General features: G+C 42.7%; 2 protein-coding genes across 3 annotated transcripts; both read right to left on the minus strand.

The window, feature by feature from the left end:
- Positions 1 to 3,506: 3,506 nt before the first annotated feature.
- LOC308093123 (endoribonuclease LACTB2-like) lies at positions 3,507 to 25,371 on the minus strand. Of its 2 annotated transcripts, XM_080439345.1 has the most exons (7): positions 25,147 to 25,371; positions 21,541 to 21,701; positions 20,094 to 20,214; positions 15,163 to 15,341; positions 14,273 to 14,424; positions 10,292 to 10,379; positions 9,001 to 10,171 (listed from the first exon to the last, which is right to left on the minus strand). In XM_080439345.1, the coding sequence occupies exons 1-7, from the start codon at positions 25,266 to 25,268 to the stop codon at positions 10,128 to 10,130; spliced, it is 867 nt and encodes a 288-aa protein (XP_080295471.1). In that variant the 5' UTR covers positions 25,269 to 25,371; the 3' UTR covers positions 9,001 to 10,127. The 2 variants fall into 2 exon arrangements, with proteins under 2 accessions (XP_080295472.1, XP_080295471.1); XM_080439346.1 differs by lacking the exons at positions 9,001 to 10,171; positions 10,292 to 10,379 and adding an exon at positions 3,507 to 3,752.
- On the minus strand, positions 4,023 to 5,576 carry LOC308092801 (E3 ubiquitin/ISG15 ligase TRIM25-like; the record flags this gene model as incomplete). The annotated part of the gene is made up of 1 exon (XM_080438898.1): positions 4,023 to 5,576. The coding sequence occupies one exon, from the start codon at positions 5,574 to 5,576 to the stop codon at positions 4,068 to 4,070; it is 1,509 nt and encodes a 502-aa protein (XP_080295024.1). The 3' UTR covers positions 4,023 to 4,067.
- Positions 25,372 to 25,380: the final 9 nt, after the last annotated feature.

A 25,380-nucleotide genomic window follows, 5' to 3' on the forward strand; every position in this document is an offset into this window, starting at 1 on the left:
CGGTTCCGCAACTGAAAATCCCTTCTCAAACAAATGCTTTTTCAACAGAGCCAGCAAAGTATTTTTTAACTTTTTTATCACCAGACTAGAGCTCGTCGGGTTAGGCATGTAACCCGAAATACCCGGGTTCCGACCCGTACCCGGCTCGGTCACGGGTCCATTCACAAGAAGTGACTCCGGGTCCGGGTCGGAGCCGGTACAGTCCGTCTCGGGTCTCGGTTCTCCGACTGTGAAATGGACGGTTCCACTAATACCCGAGTTGACCCGGCGAGCAGGTTTCTCGGGGCTCAGACTGTGAAATGCACGGTTCCACTAATACCCGAGTGGACCCGGCGAGCGGGGGGTCTCGGGGCTCAGACTGTGAAATGGACGGTTCCATTAATACCCGGGTGGAGGGAGGGAGGTCGGTCGCTCAGAAGACAGACTGGCAGTGACGCAGTCAATGACTGGCTGCTATTTATATTATCATATCACTACATAATGTTATATCATTGACCTAAATGGCGATATATTAACAAGGATAGGATGATTAAAACATATTTATGTCTGTATTAGCCTTGATGATCGTCTTTCTTGACCGAAGGCTCTGTCTGTATTAGGAACAACTTTGGACAGGTGGAAAACTTTAGTTAAACTTGCAGAGTGGCGCATTACTTTACCTGAGTTACATCTTCTGATACTTGTACTTGAATGTTGACTAGCTCCATAAAGAACCTCTCACTCCGCTATACAGCTCCGAGATGAGGTTCTATGCCGTTCTCATCCAGGATCGGTCGAACGTCCGCCAAGCTCCGCTGTTTACCCTTTTGTATACATCGTATTCCAAAACTAATGGTAGATTCCAAACCGCACGGATGTTTAAGGTTTGGTTCGGAGCATAAAATTTTAGGTCTGGAGCGAAACTACCCGTTTAAATCGCTTATTTAGTCAGCCTGTGGCCATGTTTCCCATTCAACCCGGAAAACCCCCCTACGTCCGCTGCCAGTACTGCTCCCGGTTTGGCTACAATGGGAAACATGGCCACAGGCTGACTAAATAAGCGATTTAAACGGGTAGTTTCGCTCCAGACCTAAAATATTATGCTCCGAACCAAACCTTAAACATCCGTGCAGTTTGGAATCTACCATTAGTTTTGGAATACGATGTATACAAAAGGGTAAACAGCGGAGCTTGGCGGACGTTCGACCGATCCTGGATGAGAACGACATAGAACCTCATCTCGGAGCTGTATAGCGGAGTGAGAGGTTCTTTATGGAGCTAAATGTTGACATGAAATAATAATCCTGTTTAGTGTTTCACTACCACGAGCAAAGACTACAGCGCATATTCACGGCACTGATCAACACACACGTTGAAAGGCTAGGACAAATATACCAAGGATTCGACAGTGATGTCATTATGCAACAAGGAAGTAGCGACGGACGCTACGCCATGTTCGAAGTTGTTTTAAAGATAGCAAGGATTCGTCGGCGATCTGATGTGACATCACCGACGAATCCTTGGACATATTTTACCCACTCATTCATATACACCAGTTATATCAAATATTGTCGATTAACGTAACGCTTTGGTTAATGGTTAAAAATGGTAAAATAATCGAGTTAATATCAACATGTTACCGGTATACTCAAAGCACAATGGAAACTCCAAAGCCAATTATAATGTTAAACAACATTAGATATAATGGTTTAACATTAGAAATTAACGTGGATTATAGTTGGCAATGAAGAAAGATTACAAACATCTAGAACGTGGATTTATTTTTGTATAGCTGTCCAATGAGCATTGACTGGGATTATACATCATAATCATGGAGGCTATACATTTAGGTAAGAAAGTATGAAACAAGTCTTATTTAACGCTGGACAACTTGTACTAATGGCGTTGGCAAACAATTTTGCGTTCGGGTTTTTCGGAGGCTCGGGTTATGTACGGGTTCGGTTCTTGTATGTCACGGTTCTATACGGGTCGGTTCCCGACAGCTCTCGGTGCTGTTCGGGTCCGGTTCTCAATTTCTAATAATGGCCCGGGTCCATTCGGTCACGGGTATTTTTTTCGCGGGTCCATTCGGGTATGGGTCCTTCATATTGGACCATAGGCCGGGTCCATTCGGTTCCGGGTAAAAAAATCACGGGTCCATTTGGGTTCGGGTAATTTTATTTGACCCGTGAAGACCTCTACACCAGACTCAATTGTAATTCTATATGTTTCCGCAATTTTAAGCAATTGATCCATGGTGCATTGATTTAAGAGCTCCTCTGAGGGAGAGTCTATGAACCCCTCTACAGTAGGCTGCCCTAGCGTGTCTGATATCTGGTCTAGAGGGGCGGGTTCAAAATCTCCGGAGAAAGATTCCGCCGGATTCCATTGGTTCATCAATCTGTCCGTCAGCCCCCACCCCGCCCCGTGGCCCTCCTCCTCCCCAATGTGCAGTATTGAGAGCCCTGACGTCACAACATTTGGAGCGACGCCCACTGCACCCTGGTTGGTTGGGGAAATGAAACACTTCCTATTCCAGGAACGTCAACAGGCTGGTCCAGGCTCTTATTTTTGAGAAAAATGCGAAAGAAAATAAAAGCCTGGAGATCGAGGCCACCTCTACAGTGACCATCCTGGCTCATGTGTGCTTATTTTCTCCCCAGGTGGCCAACCAAACTTACAAAAACAAAAACAGTGTACAAGTGCCCCTCTATTTAACCCCTCAAACTAAACTCCACCCGTCTTCGTGCAGTGTCTGCGGAAGGTATTAACGCACTGAAGGCCACCGCAAAAGCCTAGCTGATACCAAGGGGTAGGAAAGGCAACCAGTAGCTGGCGAGCCGCATGCACCCCTTAGCTGTGCCGCCGAGACGAATGTGTACGCACCGACATGCACCCGCTACAGCCGCTCACTGCACCTACTCCACCCCCCGGCCTAAACCCGCTACCTATTTTACCCCATATAAACAAGTAAACTAAACCTAAAAGAGACACTCATATTATGTTTTAAAAAAAACTAAAACCAGCCAGGCAACCCTATATCTACAGGCACAAAATGACCAGAAAAACCTCCCCACCCGCACAAACTTAATCAAATACTAACTTTAAACCAAACAAATTAACTGTATCTCCCATACAAAAAGCGAGCAAGACCGCTTTATTTCGCTACTCACCGGACCGCCACCCGTTGAACAAACAGGACTGCAAGGGAATCCAGGGAAATTCCCACTGAGGTCACTTGATTCACAAAACCAATGGCGCAAACAAGCCATTTATTAACGGCCAATTGAGCCAATTGCCGACCACAGCTGGCACAAACAAATGCAGAATGGAATGGGACTTGACTTACCCCAACTTTCTGCTAAATTAATCCAAATTTAAACGGAACAAGCCCTGGCTCCCTGTTATGCTCCTGGCCTAGGGGAGCTAGGGAACATAACAAAAAAAAAGACAGGGGAGACGCAGTTTAAAAAGTAAATTAGTATTTATTTAATTATCAAAACCAAATGAACAAACTAGGAGTGAACAGATGAAGTGTGGAAATCAGTGAAGTCAGTTGTGTAATGCATGTATGTATGAGTGGATTGTGTAGTGTAGGTGAGTGTTGTATGTATTAACTATTAACACAATGTTGGAAGGGGTGCATGGGTGGGGTGCAAAAATCAAAGATCTGCCAAAGGACTGGGTAGCAAGCTTTTTAAAGGGTGCGTGAGCACTCAGGCTCAGGTGCTCCTCAATTAGCCTGATGGCCATCAGACACTGCTCCCCAAGTCCTAGGAACCAATGAGAAACACAAGATTAGAAGGGCAAAGCAAATACACAACTGAACCCATAACCACATAACCTAACAGTGGCTGATGCACCCCCCAAAGTGGACAGAGGGGCGATCGCTGCTTGCAGCTTAAATAATAATAATAATAATGATGATTATTATTATTTATTTATTTATTACTTTGGTTCCAATTAATCATTTATTTAATCAACAGATAGGCTTACTTTTGGAAGCTGAGATTGTTGACCTTTAGAAAAGACAACACTATTAAGAGATGATTGCGGAGTCATGAGAGACAAACAACCCAGAGCCTGATCTACTTGAGGTCACACAACTCTGCGGTGCCTTTACGACAGAAATGAAACCCAAATCCAGCATAGAGGGGCTGGGTGAATGTGGTCTGGACTCTATGGAGGAGAGTCATGGTGTCAGAGATACTGTAGAAGGACAGAGTACCTGCACTGTGATCCAGGTACACTCCTACTCTGGATGACATGTGACCTGGGATTTTAATATCAACGTTTCTGACTCTGAAAAGGTAATAGTCATAGTCATTACAACACTGTAAAGACCACGATTTATCATTGTATCCAAATCTACATTCATCCTCTGGAGTCCTGATGTCTTTGTATGAGACCGCTATATCAACACTTCCACTCCACTTTACCTCCCAGTAACAGCGTCCAGGCAGACCCTCTCTACTCAGAACCTGCCACCAAACATTGAATCTCTCTGGGCTATAAGGATGTGATTGCTGTTGGTACATCTGTATTACTTTTCTGTTCCCTTTAGACAGAGACAAGCTTTTATGAGCTGTGTTTGGATCCAGTGTGATTGGACAGGAATTTTGTAAGAATTTAGCTCTGGTCTTGGGTTCTGGTAGTGCCGAGAGTAAAACATCCACTCTGTGCACTGACTTTGTCTCTTTAAGAATGTCCTCCAGTTTGTCCCTTATCTTTGACACAGCCACAGTCACATGTTCAAAGTATCTCAGAGGAGGGACATTGATGCTGACTGGGTGTTTAAATTCACTGATCTTTGAGAGGGAGGTGGAACTGTGTAGAAAATCGATGTGATCCTCTGTGTGTGAGAGATGCTCCAGCTCGGCATGTCTCCTCCTCAGTTCAGTAACCTCCTGCTCCACAACCTTCCTCAGTTCTTCAACACGACTCACTTCACGTTTCTGCTGGTCTCTGATCTGCTCCCTCACCTCAGATCGTCTTCTCTCAATGGAAGAGATGAAAGAGATGAGCTCAGTAAAGATGGTGTCACTTTTCTCCACTGCTCTATCAGCACAGTGCTTGATGGACTCCACCTGTTGGTGAAGCACCTTCACTTCTTCCTCTCTCTCTTGGATTCTCTTCTGGATGTTCTCCTGAAGCTGGCTGGGGACTTTGACCAGCTTATGTTTCTTAAAGGCAGGAGATTGATAGTGAGGCTGGAGGTGAGTGTCACAGTATGAGACCAGACACTGAAGACAAGTACTGACAGCTTTCAGTTTTCTCCCAGTGCATGAATCACAGGCCACATCTCCAGTTCCAGCATAACGGTGATCAGGAAGAACAGCTTGGAGTACTACCTTCTTCAGTAAATCCATCATATCAGCCAACATGTTGTTTTTCTTCAGAACAGGTCTTGGGTTGAATGTCTGTCTGCACTGTGGACAGCTGAATCTCCCTCTTTGAGCAACCTGATTCCAGTATGCCTCAATACACCTACTGCAGTAGTTGTGTCCACAGGGAACAGTCACTGGATCCTTCAGTAGATCCAGACAGATGGGACAGCAGAACTGATCCTGATCCAGTTGAACTGCTTGTTCTGCCATTTTACAAATGACAAACACTGTTGCTAACTCAATGAAATCAAAATGCTAACTTTCAAAGAAATGTTAACTTTCAAAGAAATGCTATAGGCAGGCCCAAATGGAGTTCTATTTTTTTGAAGATTCACTTCATTCTCATTTATTTCATTTGGTTGTGAGGACATTGTTGTTGTCATTGCGTGATGATGTCAATACGTCATATCTCTAAAATGCATTAAATCTCTGAGTGAACATGCAAGCGTATTTGTCCTCTGCGTTCTCGGGAACCGTTCGACCGATCAACTTCAAACTCGGTGGGTGTATTGCAGAGGACCCAGGGGAGTGCGCTGCCTGGTGGGAAGTTGGTCGCATCAGCAGTTCACCAAAAACACATCTATACTTCCAAATGTCTGCGCGTCTGTCTCTGTCATGGTGTCTGTGAACTGAGCAGGAGACATAGCCTAATATCACTGTGTAGATATTAGTCTGGAATCTCTGTGTGGAACCTGCATTTCCGAGGGGCAAATAAAAAAATGCCTCTGGTGATAACCCCACCCCATATTTGCATACTGGGCTCGGATTGGTCCCTCACAACTTCGGAGGGAGAGAAATAAAATCTCTATTGAGAGGGGTCAGACCTAATCTGCCAAGGGCAATTCTTTTTTTGCAATGGCAGATTCGTCTGGAACCAGGCTACAGGAGACATGCTGAAATGTTAATGTTTTGGGAATAAAATCCGCACACCAGAGATATGCTCCCACTAGTCTCGCGTAGCCAGACAACTATTCCACAATCTCCGAATGCTATATAGTCTGGAATTACACCTACGAGAACGGAAGCTGTCATCTGTTCGTCACTTCCGTTTTCATCTTTACATTTTATTTTAGAATTTCCATTCCACTAAAAAGTAGCAAGCCATACATGCTTTGATTATTTTGATTTATATTAGGACAAATCTGCACGACTGTAAATACGAAACGGAAGCAGGGAGGAGACCTCACATCCGCTTTATCCTCTGATCATTATTAGAGCACTCTACTCCCACCAAATACATTTCCACAATGGGAGCATAACTCTGGTGTGCAGCATTTGTTTTTCTACTGTTGATGTTTTGGATCCAGCACCCAGCATGGGATGTGCGTGTCCTTGGTCATCTTTTTGACGCCTTTCTCATTAATGTTTTGGGACTCATCATTATCTCATAGTGGGTCTGGGGACCCACTGGGGTCCCCAGTTAAATGATTCATAGTTTGGAACAAAATCTACTGAATGAAACATGAAACATGTTTTAGGACCACTGGCATAGACAGTACAGTATACAGCAAGTCACCTATACTACGGTAATACTATAGCTATGAACATACATTTTGGAAGCCTTGAAACTAATTTTCACATTTTATTTGGCCATTGAGCTGGCTACAACATTTCCACCACAAAGTTTCTCCAAATGTAAATTTTTGTCTAAATTCTGTAAATGTTTTAAACATACAGTTTGAGTGACACTTACTTTCGGTAGTGGGAGAGGATCTGAGCGAAAACTAAAACAAAATACAAAGGGAAAGTACCACCACTATACTACTATACTACACAAACAGACAAGTGTAGCATATTCCAGTATAGCTACTGTAACTCAAGCAATGTGCTTACAGTAGGCCTATGTGAAGCAACCACACATCTAGGTACTGTAATGCAGTGGTTCTCTAAGTGGGGTCTGGGGACCCCCAGGGGTCCTGGGGGGGGGGGGGGGGGGGGGTTACAGGGGGTCCCCAGCAAAAGTAGATAATATAGCATCACAATCATTTTAACCACTTTATCCATTTAGACGTTGGCTATTCAAAAATAGCAGATATACAAGCTCACAGCATGTGACTTCGTGCCGCGCTGCAAGCTTGTGCATCTGCTATTTGTTGAACATTTTTGAAAAATATAAAAAATAATGTAACATTTAACATAAATCTTCTCTTCTGGGGGTCCCTGGCACAAACCCATTTCAGATGGGGGTCCGCGGCCAAGTACATGACTTAAAAAAAATCGAGAAGCACTGTTGTAATGAACTGACTGATTCCTCTCTCTCTCTCTCTCTCCAAACTAAGTCATTGGAAAATGTCAATAATAATAGTTGACTTACACAGGAGCCCACAGAATTGATAATACAAATGTGGCTTCATACTGGCTACTAACAGCATCTTGCCTACAGTTCAGCAGAAGTAGACTGCAGTACTTGATATAAACAAACAATAATGTTTGTATGTATGTATGTATGAATGATCCCCACTCAAACATCAGAGGAATGGAGGAGCTGTCAGTGCTTGTATCACTTGTTACAGTAAGTTACATCACAGCTGTTAGTCAATCTGTGAAAACCCATGAGACACAATGCAGTCATTTAAACTACAGGTCAAAAAGTTCACTGCATTTTCACACAAATGTATCAGATTATGCAATATATATATATAACATATTGAGAGCTAGCTCTCTTTTCCAATAACGCCCTGATTATAAGTTACACATTAAAGGTAGGGTAAGTGATATTTTTTGGTTAAAACAAAAAGTATTTTGTTAAAAGGTTCAAATACTATATTCTGATAGTAATCATTGCTATAGAGTGTTTGTTCAGTAACAGATGTCTCCCTGTCTCTCCAGCTCTTTAATAAACAGAAAATACATTTTTCGGTAGGTGTCAAAATCTCAGCCAATCAGGAGAAAGTACCCATTTTTAAGCTTAATTTGTATAGTGTTCCAGTTAAAATTTTGTCTGCTCATTTCTTAGTGTCATCACTTCCAATTTCACTTGTTTAATCTATATCCTGATTGAGTTCTCTGTCCTGGTTGGATAAAATTGGAAATGAAACTAAAAAAAAAAAAAAAAAACTACAAAATACATTTTCTGTTTTATAAAGAGCTGGAGAGACATGGAGACTCTTTATATGGACAGGACACTCTATAGTAACGAGCTCTATCAGAACATAGACCCATTTTGCAATTATTTGAATAATTGCAAATCACTTACCCTACCTTTAATAGACATTTCAGAATTTCAATGAGTGAAAGTACAGCCAGATCTCTCCACACGCCAGATCTCTTTTTAAAGCAAGCGAAAGTGAAATGAAGTTCTCCAGTTTTAAGATTGTAGGCAGTTCCACGTGAGGGGCACAGTAATGTATCTTTTTTATATGCATACACATGCCTATAAATACTATTACACACACACACACATGCGCACACACACACACACACACACACACACACACACACACATCTCCCATGACTCCTTTATCAAGATTAAATGCGACTGAAATTATTTGAAGGTTGAATTATGAAATCATTCAAGAGAAAGAAATGATTATGCCAAGGCAACTTTAGCCTCATGATTACTGAGAAGATGCCGCCATCTACTGACTGAATTGAGTATTTACAACGGGTGGCTGAAGCAAAACAAAACAACAGATGGCATTTAACAACTATTCATTTAATGAATCATAGATATATGAATTTTCACAAACTTCAATACATTTGCAGCTGACATTCCACCTTGAGAATAAACACAGAATAAAATTAGAATTAAGAGCTCATCATGTTTTTTTTTTCTTCATCAAACGGACTGAAAAGGTGAATGGAGGCACGATGCATTGTAGCAGTGCTTCTCCGTGTGTAGTCCGGGGACCCCCAGGGGTCCTTGGGGGGGGGTTCTAGGGGGTCCCCAGCTAAATGATTGAAAGTTAGTTGATTCCTGCCTCCCCAGCTCTATGTAAACAGAACATACATTTCCTGGTCAGCAATTGTATCCAATCAGGAGAGAGAACTAACATGGGAGACAGGATTAACACGTGTAATTGAAAGTAATGAAACAAAACAAAAAGGTGCAAAACTGGAACAATATAAAAAGGAAGCTCACAAAAGGATTTTTGTGGGGTTCCCTCTTCTGATTGGATACAATTACTAAACAGCTGGAGAGACAGGGAGACCCATGTTACTGAACAAACACTCATAGCAATGAGTACTATCAGAATATATAGCTTTACCTTCTTAACAAAGAAATCACTTTACATTCTAAAATATATAATCTTCACTTTGCTTGAGTCCGGTCCAGTTGAGTGTGTTTTGTTTACAGCCAGACTAATATATCGGTATGGCCGATATATCTGCCATTATTTGACTTTTCTTATTAAGCAGCGGATGTATCCCAATTTCTTAACACTTCTTTGGGCATGTCATCATGGGTGAAATATTTCAAATATTTTCAAAACGTTTCAAAATGTTGAAAAACTAAACAAAAATAAATAATATCGTCCCGGGCCGCGGTGTGGCGGTCCGGGCACCCTTGGCTGCAATGCCAGCCTGACAGTGTGTCGCGGGTTCAAGTCCCGATCCCGACAACCTTTGCTGCGTGTCACTCCCCATCTCTCTCCCCATTTCATGTCAGTCTACTATCCTATCAATAAAGGCATAAAAGCCCAAAGAAAAATTTAATAATAATATCGGTCAAAACATCAAAGACTCTCCAAAATAGTGATCCGTGTCTGACCCCCAAAATCTGCCATCGGTCGGACGTAGTTTTGTTTAGTCATCCGAGTGTCACAAGTTACTCTTCCACGTGTTGAGCTGGGTGGCATCTTCCACTGTGAAGACAGACAGACATCCATCAAACTTTACCGTTGGATGACACACATAAATACGAGAAATCAGCCCACAAGAACTTCAACAAGCTGTAGAGGTGCCATCAAAGAGGAGTTACTTACCCAGGCTTATCTTGCCATCCTTCTGCAGTTTCTTTAAGTGATGGACCAGGTTGACCTCCGCTGCTCGGTGGAGATGTTCAGGGGTGTCCTACAAGACGGGGATCAACGGTATACGGCTGTCAACATCAGGACGGTTTAGTCGTTTCAGAGTTCGGTCAATCCGATGTATGGGACTACCTCTACGTCACACAGTAAGTTAGTTACTGGTTAACTTCTACTCATATTCTTACTAATGCTCTGTTATGTGATCATTAAACATCTACTGATGAGAATGGTAGAGAAATTGATTTGGATGGAAGAGGGAGACATATAGGGGCCCTTGGGGACGTACCAGGGGGTCCCCAGCTAAAACTTAATATAGCGTCACAATCATTGTAACCACTTTTATTTTAACCATATTATATACTTTGGCTATTCAAAAATAGCAGATATACAAGCTCATACCGCGATATGAGCTTGTAGATCTGCTATTTTTGAAAAATCCCTGTCTCAAAAACATTTTGAGATGGGGGGGGGGGGTCCGCAGCCAAATACATATAATTTTGGGGGTCCTTGACATGAAAAGGTTTGAGCAGACAGTAGACAGTAGGAAAGCTGAGAGGGGGACAGTGTAGAATCAGGGGGAATTATTCTAGCTGACTACATCCTCACTGGACACAGCTTGGTACAAAGAGAAACTGAAGGTTTATAAAGCATTGCATGGTTTCAGGCCAAAACACGCCTGATTTTGTGCTACATCAGGAACCGTCCATCCAGACCTCTCAGGTATTATTATTGTCTCCGCCGAAGGTGGAGAATATGTTTTCGCTTTGTGTGAGCAAACATTGTTAGCCAAGCTAACATTGGGCAAGCTCCACGTGACACGTGTCAATTTGTTGACACCAATGCCTCTGATTGGCTAGAGGGACGCGTGACGAAATAAAATTCTATAAATAGGTGTGTCACTTCAAAAAGCCTCTACTTTTTGAAGTGAGGTAAAACAGGATCAATCAGACTTGATTGGAACAGTACCTTCAGTAAGTCCAAGTCACCCGTCTGTGCGTGTGTGTTTCCCTCTGAGAACACCTAACATTGGTCAAGCAAAGGCGCAGAAGGCCAAAGCTAAGAAAGCATACTCATCTACATTTGTAACGTAGAAGAGGACTAGAGTTGAAATGATCCCACAACAAAGCCGAACTCTTAATACGTGTCAATATGTTGACATCAATGTCTCTGATTGGCTAGAGGGACGCATGACGAAATACAATCCTATAATAAAAAGGTGTGTCACTTCAAAAAGCCGTTTACGTTTTTGAAGCGAGGTAAGACAGGATCAATCAATCTTGATTGGAACAGTATCTTCTAGTCCAAATCACCCGTCCGTGCGTGTGTGTGTCCCTTTGAGAACACCTGACATTGGTCAAGCAAAGGCGCAGAAGGCCAAAGCTAAGAAAGCATACTCATCTACAACAGTAACACAGAAGAGGACTAGAGTTGAATTGATCCCACAACAAGACCGAAATCTTAATACGTATTAATATGTTGACACCAATGCCTTTGATTGGCTAGAGGAATGCATGACGAAATACAATTCTATAAATAGGTGTGTCACTTCAAAAAACGTTGTGTCCCTCTGAGAACACCTAACATTGGTCAAACAAAGGCGCAGAAGGCCAAAGCTGATCAAACACACCAATCAACTGCTGAAACTGTTCAAGACAATGAAGATGAAGAAGACAGACAAGTATTTGAATAGGTAAGACAGGATTAATCAGGAACAGTACTGGCGGAGACTTGTGCTCCGAGGAGCACATTTTCTAGTTATTATTGTCTCCGCCGAAGGTGGAGAATATGTTTTCGCTTTGTGTGAGCAAACATTGTTAGCCAAGCTAACATTGGGCAAGCTCCACGTGACACGTGTCAAATTGTTGACACCAATGCCTCTGATTGGCTAGAGGGGCGCGTGACGAAATAAAATTCTATAAATAGGTGTGTCACTTAAAAGGTAAAACAGGATCAATCAGACTTGATTGGAACAGTACCTTCAGTAAGTCCAAGTCACCCGTCTGTGCGTGTGTGTTTCCCTCTGAGAACACCTAACATTGGTCAAGCAAAGGCGCAGAAGGCCAAAGCTAAGAAAGCATACTCATCTACAATTGTAACGTAGAAGAGGACTAGAGTTGAAATGATCCCACAACAAAGCCGAACTCTTAATACGTGTCAATATGTTGACATCAATGTCTCTGATTGGCTAGAGGGACGCATGACGAAATACAATCCTATAATAAAAAGGTGTGTCACTTCAAAAAGCCGTTTACGTTTTTGAAGCGAGGTAAGACAGGATCAATCAGTCTTGATTGGAACAGTATCTTCTAGTCCAAATCACCCGTCCGTGCGTGTGTGTGTCCCTTTGAGAACACCTGACATTGGTCAAGCAAAGGCGCAGAAGGCCAAAGCTAAGAAAGCATACTCATCTACAACAGTAACACAGAAGAGGACTAGAGTTGAATTGATCCCACAACAAGACCTTTTTATTTAACTACAGTATATATCTTTTACTCTACTGTATCTCATTAGTTATTGCTACTGTATGATAATATAATTGCTATAGTCTGCTGGCGGAGACTTGTGCTCCGAGGAGCACATTTTCTAGTTATTATTGTCTCCGCCGGAGGTGGAGAGTATGTTTTCGCTTCGTCCCGCCGTGTGTTCACCTCCCTCCTAGCCAAGCTAACATTGGTCAAGCTCCACGTGACACGTGTCAATATGTTGACACCAATGCCTTTGATTGGCTAGAGGGACGCATGACGAAATAAAATCCTATAAATAGGTGTGTCACTTCAAAAAGCCATTTATGTTTTTTGAAGTGAGGTAAGACAGGATTAATCAGTCTTGATTGGAACAGTACCTTCAAGTACAAATCACCCGTCCGTGCGTGTGTGTGTCCCTCTGAGAACACCTAACATTGGTCAAGCAAAGGCGCAGAAGGCCAAAGCTAAGAAAGCATACTCATCTACAACAGTAACACAAAAGAGGACTATAGAGTTGAATTGATCCCACAACAAGGCCGAAGTCTTAATACTGTAACAATTGGCCACCTTGATCAAATACATTATGTAGCACTAGAGAAAACTGACATAGATCAAACACACCAATCAACTGCTGAAACTGTTCAAGACAATGAAGATGAAGAAGACAGACAAGCATTTGAACAAACCAGTCAATTACGACGACTCCCATATGACACATTGCTTCAAGAAGATTTTTTTTTAGATGCAGACACTACATATTCAGTCGCCCCTGCAGAACACCAAAAACCACGCGCATTCTACCAAGACGACCCGTTCTACCAAGACGACCCGTGCTATTAAAATAGCACGGGTCTGCTGGCGGAGACTTGTGCTCCGAGGAGCACATTTTCTAGTTATTATTATTATTATTATTATTATTATTATCATCCAGACCTCTCAGGTCATCTCAGGTAGTATTATTATTATTATCATCATCCAGACCTCTCAGGTCATCTGGCTGTCTGAGTCAGAACCAAACGTGGAGACGCAGCGTTCAGTCTTTATGCTCCACATATCTCGAACAAACTACCAGAAAACTGCTGGTCTGCTGCAACGCTCACTTTTAAATCAAAGCTAAAAACCTGCTGCTGCCTTTTATTAAGGTTTATTTTATTTAGACTGCACTCTTTTTTCCCCCCTGTATCTTGTTTTCTTTTCTTTTCTTTTCAGTAATTATTTTTCTTGTATTCAACTGTCCTTTTATTTTGTTAATAGCTGTACTATGTAACTTTTGTGTGAATACAAAGTTATTTTGTCCAATCTGTGTGGTAGAATATAATATATACATATATATTATATATGTGTGTGTGTTAGAATATGGAGTTAGAATATGGAGATGAGAGGTTTCTGCCGATAATGCATTCGAGGATATGCTGCATGAGCCCACAGAGAGGAGAGAGAGAAGTTCCCGAAACGACGTTGTGGTCCTCACCTTGTAGACGACTTTGACCAGCTCCATGGAGGAGAAGGCCCGCCCTCCGCCCCCGGCCTGGATGACTGACAGGATCTGCTGCTCTCTGAGGCTGCGGTGCTGGATGTACTCTCTGATCTTACTGCCGGCGTTCTGGACCACGGGGCCATGACCTGTGGACACAGTGAGCGGGCTCAAACGGAAGACACATTCCGGGTATGTGCTAATCAGTGGTGGTAAAAGTACTAACAGTCTTTACTTAAGTAAAATTAACAATATTGCAATGTAGAAATACTCTGGATTGACAAATGGAACTAAATGGACCCTAACGGGTACATTTGGTTCCATTTGTACGCTCTCAGAATTACAGACACTTAAAGGGATAGTTCACCCCAAAAAACGTTTTTTTCCTATCTATTAGTCATCCCATGGAGACTTGAATTCATGGATTAAAAAAATAAATACATCGCATTCCTAAGCCAATAATTTGATGACCAGCAAACCGGTAGGACACAAAGAGTCTCCTTTGTGTCTCCTACCTGAACCGCTGCCGGTCATCAAATTATTGGCTTGGGAAAGCGACAAAAACTAAAAAATATCCATTAATTCAAGTCTCCATGGGATGACTAATCGATAGAAAGAAAGTCATTTTGGGGGTGAACTATCCCTTTAAGGGTCCATCACTTAGGTGGGGACCCCCTGGAACTCCCTCAAGGACCCCTAGGGGTCCCCAGACCCCACTTTCTCACACAATCAATGCCCTATGGTATTTTCAATAGTTACTACTACTATTAGTAGTAATAGTAAAAAAACACTTATATATGTTAAGTAGTGTAATGGGTGTAGCGGGAGTGACCTCAGAACTTGGGAACTCTGTGATTGAGAGACTACGGCAGAACAGCAGAACTAACCGGGGTAGATGAGATCAGCCTCGGTGCCCAGCAGGAGGTGCAGTGAGCTCATGTAGTGGTACAGGTCCTCGAACACGGCCGTTCCCTCTCCCAGGATGCAGTCCCCGGAGAACACGGCCCGCTCCTCCTCCAGAACCACTGACATGTGGTCGTCTGTGTGTCCCGGCGTGAACAATACCCTGTATAGGAAACGCAATTTAAAAAAAAAACCTTTCTGTGTGTCCGGTGTTGATTTTGACAGCAACTTGTTATTTATTTTTTAAATTCAATTCCATGTAGTTTTAGTCACATTTTAGTCACCTGAAATGTTTTAGTTTTTGTCTAGTTTTAGTCGACTAAATATCATATCTTGCTTGATGGCGTCTTACTGGCTGATTTTACACTTGGTTACATGCTGATAATAGCCGATCTACAAGCTCACAACATGTCGCGCCACGTTGTGAGCTTGTAGATCTACAATTTTCAGAGCGCAACACCGGAGCTCAACCAAACATAAAATGACTTGTCTTTTAGTTCAGAATCAGAATCAGTTTTATTGTCACATCACAGGTTTACAAGGTAAAAAAGTGGGTGAAATTCTTTTTTGTACATCGTTCCCATCGCAACGTTAGTTTCCATAGAAAGAAGAGGGGGGGGGGGGAGAAGAAGAGGGTGGGGGGCAGGTGGGAAGGAGATCAAAAACAAGAGAGCAACAGAAGGCCAGACAAGTTATCTACATATTTACAAATTACCTGAGATAATAAAAAAACTAAAAAACTAAACTAAGGTGCCTGAGCATAGCAGCAATGTATTGTATACTGTGCATGTTATACTTATACTGTGCATGATAGACAAAGGACGTTAAGGTGCTTAGAGGAAAAGGAGCACAATAAAAAGACCCAAAAAAAGTCAGTGCGTTATACAAGGGATTAAGGTGCAAAAGGTCAGTGCGTGTCCACCTAGAGTGGACTGACCCTAGTATAATCCGCATGTAGCTCCATGAGGGAGTGCAACAAAAAGTCATTTGTACCTGGTGTAGTCCACAGGTGTGTCCGAGGGGGGGCTAAAGTCCAAGTAATTGTCCCTGGTATAATCCACAGGTGTGTTCAGGAAGAGCCAGAAAAGTCTGCGCCGCCTGCTGTCAGGCTGCTGAACTCATCCAGGCTTATGCCCCATTCAGCATTCTGACAGCGGCTGGATTGAAACTACACCAAAATCTGGTGGTGGAACTCTTGATACTGCGGTAGAGCCCCTTGCCCGGTCGCGGTCGTTGTAGGGGGTTGAACAGTCTGTGACTTGGGTGGTGCTTGTCCTTGATGATGCGCTTGGCTTTGACCACGCACCGCTTTTTGTACAGTTCCTGGAGCGCTGGGAGCTCGATTCCCATTATCCGCTCTGCCGATCGCACTACTCGTTGTAGGCTGACCTTTTCTCGGGCAGTGCAGTTCCCGTACCAGGCCGTGACACAGCCTGTTAGGATGCCTTCAACAGAACTGTTGTAGTACAGCCTGAGGATGCGACGTCCTACTCCGAGCTTCTTCAGGCGGCGGAGCCAGTACAGTCGCTGCTGAGCCTTTTTCCTCACGTGTGTGGAGTGCGTCTCCCATTTGAGGTCCTCCTCGATGTGTACTCCGAGGAACTTGAACTCGCTGACCCTTTCCACTGCAGCACCGTCGATGAGGATGGGCGCATGGTCTCTCCGCGGCCTCCTGAAGTCCACGATCAGTTCTTTGGTCTTGTCGACGTTGAGAGAGAGGTTGTTCTCACGGCACCAGTGTGCCAGTGATTTGATCTCCTCTCTGTAGTCAGACTCGTCGTTGTTGACGATTCGGCCTATCACTGTCGTGTCGTCCGCGTACTTTATGATGGTGTTGGAGACATGTGTGGCTATGCAGTCATACGTGTACAGGGAGTAGAGGAGAGGGCTCAGCACGCATCCCTGGGGTGCTCCGGTGTTGAGGGTCAGGGGGTCGGATGTGATGCTGCCCATTCTCACCACCTGATGTCGGTTGGACAAGAAGTCCTGTATCCAGTCGCACATGCTTGGGTGTAGCCCTAGGTGTCTGAGCTTTTTGTCAAGTATTGCTGGGACAATGGTGTTGAATGCTGAGCTGTAGTCCACGAACAGCATACGTACATATTTGTCCTTCAGCAGCTTGTTGTCCATGTGCGAGAGGACGGTGTGGAGAGCCATGGCAATAGCGTCGTCGGTGGATCTGTTTTTGCGGTATGCATACTGCCACGGATCCAGCGAGGCAGGTAGCGTGGAGCTGATGTATTCCCTCACCAGTTTCTCGAAACACTTGCTGACGATCGGGGTGAGAGCAACAGGTCTCCAGTCGTTCAGGCATGTCACTTTGGCCTTTTTGGGAATGGGCACAATGGTTGACATTTTGAACCCTGCAGGGACCACAGCCAGGGAGAGGGAGAGGTTAAAGATGTCAGCGAAGACACCCGCCAGCTGGTCTGCACATGTCTTAAGGACCCGGCCTGGAATCCCATCAGGTCCGGCTGCCTTGTGGATGTTGACCCGTGTGAAGGCTGTACGCACTTCTCTCTCCGAGATGGTTAGAGGAGGGTTCTCCTCTGCTGGTGCTGCTGATGGCCCCGCTTGGCTGCCGCGGTTGGAGCTGATCTCAAACCGGCCGTAGAAAGTGTTCAGTTCGTTGGGGAGGGAGGCAGGCGGGTTCACCTCGCTTCTGGTTCTTGTTTTGCAGTCTGTCAAGGTGTGTACTGCCTGCCATGTGCTCCTGATGTCGCCACTGCTGAGTTTGTCTTGCATCTTTTTTGTGTAGGCCTTTTTCGCCTTCCTGATGGCGCTGTTTAGGGCCGCGCGCGTCGTGTTGCGCGTTTCCACGTCGCCAGATTTGAAACCAGCGTCCCGTTCATGCAGATGTGCACGTACTCCGCTGTCCATCCATGGTTTCTGATTGGGATAGATCCGAACTGTCTTTTTTGGGACTATGTCATCTATGCACTTGCTGATAAAGCCAGTGACTGAGTCTGAGAGTTCGTTGATGTTATTCCCAGCGGCGTTCTTAAACATCCCCCAGTCAGTCTGGTAGAAGCAGGATTGTAGCATAGCGTCTGTGTCCTCAGACCAGATTCGGATTTCCTTCTCAACGACCGGCTCCCTTTTTAGCCTCTGTTTGTAGGCAGGTAGCAGCTGGATGGCGTCGTGGTCAGAGCTTCCTAGCGGTGGGCGGCGGAGAGCTTTGTATCCATCCTTGAAGGGCGTGTAGCAGTGGTCAAGAATATTGTCACCACGGGTACTGCAGGCGACATGCTGGTGGAATTTGGGAAAGACCTTTTTTAAGTCTGTCCGGTTGAAGTCGCCTAGGCAGATGACTGCGCAGTCCGGGTGGCGATTTTCTTGTGCACTGATCGCCTGGTGTAATTCCCTCATAGCTGTGTCCTTATTAGCTCCAGGATGAATGTAAACAACGGCTACAATCACGATGCTGAAGTCGCGTGGTAGGTAGAAAGGACGGCAGGCTATGATTAAAAGTTCAAGGTCTGGTGAGCAGTGACTGTCTAGGATTTTAACATCTTTGCACCAGTTGTTGTTGATCAAGGCACAAACTCCCCCCCCCACGTTGCTTACCGCTCAGTACAGGATCTCTGTCCTTCCTATACGCGGTGAAGCCAGGAGGAGTGATAGAAGAATCAGATGCTAACTCCGTTAGCCACGTCTCTGTTAGCACAACAATACTAGTCCTCCTCGTCTCTGCGTTGTATTTAACGCGCGCCAGTAAGTCGTCCATAGTGGTCACTGTTCTTGATTCACACAGAGATCTAACGTTCGCTAGCAGGATTGAAGGCAGTGCAGGTTTATATCCACGTTTTGTTGTTCTTACGAGAACTCCCGCTCTAGTGCCTCTTCGCCACGGTCTTTTTCGTCGGGGGTTTGTTGATCCAGCTGGAACAAAGGGGACCCCACCCCCCACCCAGCCGAGTGGAAGGTTTTCAGCAAAAAAGTCCGGAATCCTGTGTGTAATCGCTGTGCTAATGTCCATAAGTGCTTGTCTGTCATAACTCCTTAGACACGCGACGGTGTAGGGAAAGAAGAGAAGGCTAAAAAATACTAAAAAGATGGAAAAACGTTGCGATGTTACGGAGCATGTACGAATGCGGCCGTCCTTCATGGCGCTTCCGGTCACTGGATCTACTGATGTTCTACTGGATCTCTTCTCCACTAGTCCCTCCCTAACACTTTAGTCTAGTTTTTATTTGTTGACGAAATATATTTAGTGTTACTTTTAGTCATCATACTGTAGCTTAGTTTTTATTTAGTTTTCGTCAGTGAAAAAAGGTAGTCGACGAACATTTTTCGTATAGTTTTAGTCGACGAAATCAACACTGGTGTCCGGGTGTGAACAGTACCCTGTATCCATATGTTTCTAAGGGAGCTTACTGGGGAAACCAGAGTGCGTGAATTCAAATTAATGATCAATGCTTATTATCATCTTATTATATACATTAAGGGTATAACAAGCACTATTTAATCACTTTTTTTTTTAAATTAATCTTTGCCTATAATAACTAGGGATCAGTTACTAATCTGTTATTTTAAATTAACTCATTCACTGCCAGAACTTTTTTATTTTTGCGTTTGACAAACTGCCAGAGATTTTTCATAGAAAAAAAAGTACTCAGGAGCCAAGATACAAAATGTTTAAGTTTTAAGTTAACAAGGAAGTGGATTGGAGTCTAGATCTTCAACAAATCATATCTCCTTGGTCTTTAGGTTAAAAATTAAATAAATAAATAAGAAAAAAAGAAAAAATTAAAAGTCGTTTTAGTCGTTCTTGGCAGTGGGGGCTTAAAGGACAAAAGTCGTTTTAGTCGTTCTAGGCAGGGAATGAGTTAAATTACCATAACAATATATTTGTTTTATAATCGATTGAACTGATTAATTGTACCCCTACATCAAATAAAGAAAGTGAACTGACTTGAGCGTGGCTCCCTCGGTGTGGATGACGTCTCCATCTTTTAAGTAGGTGTACTCCTTGTCTCCAATCTTCTCCTCGGCAGGAGGACAGCGAGGCAGCTTGCTCACTTGTATCTGGGAACCTGCAGCATGAAATTACATTTTGTATAAATAAATTAGGCTCTTAATTTAACTTTTTTGTTTTTAACACTATTTTGACTAATCTGTAGAATGGTGTATGTGAATACAATAGAACGAACACAGCGCGTTATGAGTTTGTAGATAGGCTATTTTTGCTATTTTTCAACAGATGAATAGGGCTGTCACCATTATGAAATTAGCTTGACGATTAATTGTCTTTCAAATTATTCCGATTAACGATTTAATTGTGTTTCTGGCATTATACATTGAAACATTATGATTACAAAATACATTTATTTTTGGCTTTTAGGCTTCATAAACAAAAGTTGCACAGATATGCAGATATGACAAATAAAATACATATTTGATTATGTTATACTTTCAAATAATTGAGATCGGGCAATTATGACAGGCTTAAGGGCTTTACAATGTAGGCATTTAGCAGACGCTCCTAATCCAGAGCGATTTACTGTAAACAAGGTAATACATCAAATGCATAGAAATAGTCATCTAGGATCATAGGTAAACCAAGAACCTATAATCAGTCTAAACAGTATAATATTAAACAAATCAATAATCTGTAAATTGAAACTAAAAACACACTAAAGGATGCCAGGTCTACAAATGAACCTGGCATCTGCCTACATAACATGCTATCAAAGTTACATTTTAGCCTTTGCATACTGTAAATAAGCCTGCAAGGTCGTCAAGGCTAAGGCAAGTGCTACGGGCTAAGGTGGAATCTGAAGAGGTGAGTCTTCAGATTACGGCAGAAGATTGGGAGTGAGTCTGCAGTTATTTAGATTTTTTTGATTTTGTTATGCCTTTATTTAGAGAGGGATAGGGAAAGTAGGCTGACAGGAAATGTGGAGATAGATGGGGGGGTGACACTCAGTAAAGGTCATCGGGAACGGGAGTCGAACCCGCGACACGCTGTCAAGCAGGCATTGCAGCCTAGGGTGCCTGGACCGTCCTACAGTTTGGGAGCCAGATGGGAGAAGAGTCTGGGACGTGTGGAGCGTTGTCCCGGATGTTTTAGGGACGGTTCTGACAGCTTCCCTGTGTTAGCTGATCCGAGAGAGCGGAAGGGGTTGTAGGGTTGGATCAGGCTTTGAAGATATGAGGGTGCCATACCTTTGTCGGCTCCCGCTTTACAGACGCTTGGACCACCATTTTTCAAAAATAGCCCAAAGTATAAAATAATGGTTATAGCTCAAATCTAAATGGATGCATGTGTCCCGAATTGAAGGCTAATTTACGAAAAAACACAAAAAGTTATAATATGGAAATAAGAGGTTTCTGCCCGACAGCATCGCTATGTGACTCACCGGTGATGTCCCTGCAGATGTCAGTGAGTCCTCCGGTGTGGTCGTGGTGCCAGTGTGTCACCAGCACCTCCTGGATGGCTGTGTTGAACTGACTCAGGGCCAGTTTCAGGTTACTGATGTACTCCGGAACGGCAGGCTCCCCTGTGTCGATCAACACCCGCCTGGGTACAGTACAGCAGTGGTTCTCAAACTTGTATGTAAACTTGTATTTGGCTGCGGACCCACTCCGTCACAAAAATATTTTGTGCCAGGGATTTAAAAAAAAATAGCAGATCTACAAGCCCATGAGCTTGTAGGGACCCCACTTTGAGGACCAATGCAGTACGGGACATGGATATAAAAGCAGGAGCAGGTCATTAGCAATTAAGGCTGCCTTAGGGCTGATTATAACTTTTTATATACAGTAGTTATATTGCAATAAAAATGAGCGATTGTCATTAAATCCCACTTGTGCTACAAGTCTACATGAACCCTATAGCTAGCCTGGTAAACCCCTCCCTCCGGATATCTCATTTCCATTTGATATCAGGAGTGAGTCTGGCCTGCAGGCTTATCTGGGCGTTTCTTGGACTCGCCTATCAGCGTCCTCGCTCATTGCTCTGTGATTGACAGCGGAGGTAGGCCACTAGGCCAATCAGGTGGAACCCGAGTGAGCCCGAATGGAGCCGAGTGCAGCCGACAAAAATGGAACGGCCGCCATTGAAATTCTGTCCGCTGTTTTTGGTTTCGGTTTTAAAACTTTAGAATGCTCTCAAACTCACGGAATTTACTTTTAAGATATCGTTCGAATAGAATTTAGTTGTTTAACTGGTCAATTAATCATGACAGAGCCTATTATATGAAAGGTGCTATCAAATAAAGTTTATTATTATTATTATTTTAAAATACAAATTCAGAGAAACGGCAGGGGCAGGCAGTGACACGCATGTATCCGAATAAAGCAACCTATTTTTGGCATGGCCCTTTCAAAAGTCCCCCTGCGTCACATTGTCTGGTGGTCGGGGAAACTAACTGCTGATTGGCTGAAGGGGAACGAACTGCTGATTGGCTGAAGGGGTTGTCAGTCAACGTATTACTCCAGCCCACAGCCACATAGAGCATCGCAGTTCCCGCCCACTTCCTGGTTTTTCCTGGTGCCGGAAGGAAAAACTCAATGCATTTTTCCCATTGACATTTCCAAAAATATTTATATCAATTAATTTAAGCCTAGAATCAAGCCATCCAGGGTCCTGGTGAATCATGACCATAAAACGTTTTTTTCTGTGATTTATTTTATTTTATATTTAATTATATGATATACTATATTTAATAAATACCCTTTGTTTTGCCGTTTTCAACAAAAAAAAATCACAGAATCAAACGTTTTATGGTCATGATTCACCAGGACCCTGGATGGCTTGATTCTAGGCTTAAATTAATTGATATAAATATTTTTGGAAATGTCAATGGGAAAAATGCATTGAGTATTTTGCGGTGGAACCCGGAAGGGGCGGGAACTGCGATGCTCTATTGCCCATACAGGTCTGCAGGCCAGACTCCTTCCTGAAATCAAATGCAAATGAGATTTCCGGAAGGGGGGGGTTTACCAGGATACCTTATAGCATCCTTAAAAAAAGTATTTTACCATTATGTTAAATGCTTTATACAGTGTTAAAGAAAATTATGAAATCAAAAAAGTGTCTAGCACAACTGTATCTGAAAGCATTTGCCGTTATGCAGTATTAGTTTGTACATATTAAATGAATGCAAGAATGCTCGCCCCAAAACACGCTCGTCCCGAGTCAAATCCGGTGACCTCGGGAAGGGTTGCCACCAGGTATTCCTAAACGTAACCACAGTAAAACTATGCCTAAACCTAACCTTATTCCTAACCTTAACCGCAATAAAAACAAATACAAGAATACAAGCACCACTGGGGGCGAGTGTGTTTTGGGGCGAGCCTTCTGGTTACCTATTAAATTATATAAAAAACCTGGATTTACTGAAATATTAAGGCCACAGTTTAAAATAATGCTGAGGAGGCAATAATTGCAACTCTTTCAGTGCATTTCTTATTTATTTGTAATGTTATATTTTTCTAATGATGGGTTTATCATTCATAGCATCATATTCTACCTATGGGTTTCTCTTGCGGTTTTCTAATGATAAATGTTGTAGTCGGCTGAAGGGGGTACTTGGCTTCAGAAATCTATGAAATGAGTACTGAAGCAAAAGCAAGTTTGAATATAGATCAGAATATAGAGCTTTAACATTTGTTTGTGTGTTTAAACCAAACCATATCACTTACACCACCCTTTAACTGATACTGTTAATCGATTACAACTCTTCTTAACGGTTGGTTAAATGGTCAATTATTAACATCCATAAGATAAACGCTCAGATAAGGTCAACTGAAGAGTTATGTGTATTACTGCTCTATCTGTACAGAGATGACAGATATAGACTATACTGTACGTTTTATAAAAAGAAATTGCTGCCATTTGTTTAAAAAAAACTTTACAATACCCTTGCCTACATAACTATTTCTAACAGCAAATGAACATTTGTGGTTTTGTAAGCAGGTTTTTCCCAAGTTGCATTGTTTGCACATTGCTGTATATTCCTTTCAATTGCACTACATTTATTAGTTTAGTTTTTTATTTTGACACTTGCTTTGGCAATGTACTGTAACCGTGTATGTTTTCTCACGCCAATGAAGCTCTTAAAAAGGTACGGAATTCAAAATTTACTCGAGTAAAAGTACAAAAGTATTGGCATGAAAATGTACTTTGCAGAATGTCCTATGTGTTCAAAATGTATCTAAATCTTTGGAAAATAGCAGATCTACAAGCTCACAACGCATCGCAAAGTGACGCATTGAGAGCTTGTAGATCTGCTATTTTCAAATAGCCGAAGTATATAAAGTGGTTAATATATGTATTGTAATAATAATACAAATCTACAAAGTAAATATAGAAACTCTATGTTATTGGTCACAAATTAACGTCAGCAGCCTATGCTAGTATAGGTGTTAGCTAGAACAATTATGGGATTTCATCATGACTGCCCCATCGGGGTCAATAATGTGTTTCAATGCAAGCAGATGCAGATTTTTTGTCTGGGATTACATACTTTTATGTTAGAAAATTAACATATTTCACTAATTTCAAAGTAAAAATATATTTAAATAAGAAATAGACAAAAAACTACAAATTGAAATTATATATATAAAACATTGTAAGTAAAAATATTAAATTATAAAAAATACATATTACTTTTACTTAGTGATGTGCTTTTATTTGAGATATAGTGTGTTAATATGACTTATTTTTATTGTTACAATTGCCCCCAACCACTGTTACAATTGCCCCCGTCACGGGGGCAATTGTAACAATGGTTATTGCATTAAAAGTAATATTTTAGTCTTGTCCTTACTAGTGAAAGCTTATAAATGGTATTAGTAATTATTAGGGCAAATATATATGTTTCTTAAAACAAAAGATGACTAGCATATTTCAAGTAGTCTGTGAATTATGAAGGAAAATGTAAATATAGTTACTTTTGATCCCAATCTCCCCTACTTGAGTAAATGTACTTAGTTACTTTCCGCCGCTGTGTTGTACCTACTTGCTCCCTGTGCCCACCAGGTATGTGTTGGTGCCCTGCAGGGTCATGGGACCCGGGTTACATCCCAGGACCCTCACCACTCTGCTGGACAGCTGCTCTATGCGGGGGAGGACGGCAGCCATGATGGAACAATGAACACTGATTTAATGTCCAACGAATCAACCTTCATTAAAACTAGCAGGAACTATCTGTTACATTCTGCTCTGTTCCACGAGTTCTCTGTATACAACCATC

The sequence above is a fragment of the Gymnoscopelus braueri genome (assembly GCF_963280865.1).
Source record: "Gymnoscopelus braueri genome assembly, chromosome: 10".
In the NCBI taxonomy this organism is placed as follows: domain Eukaryota; kingdom Metazoa; phylum Chordata; class Actinopteri; order Myctophiformes; family Myctophidae; genus Gymnoscopelus; species Gymnoscopelus braueri.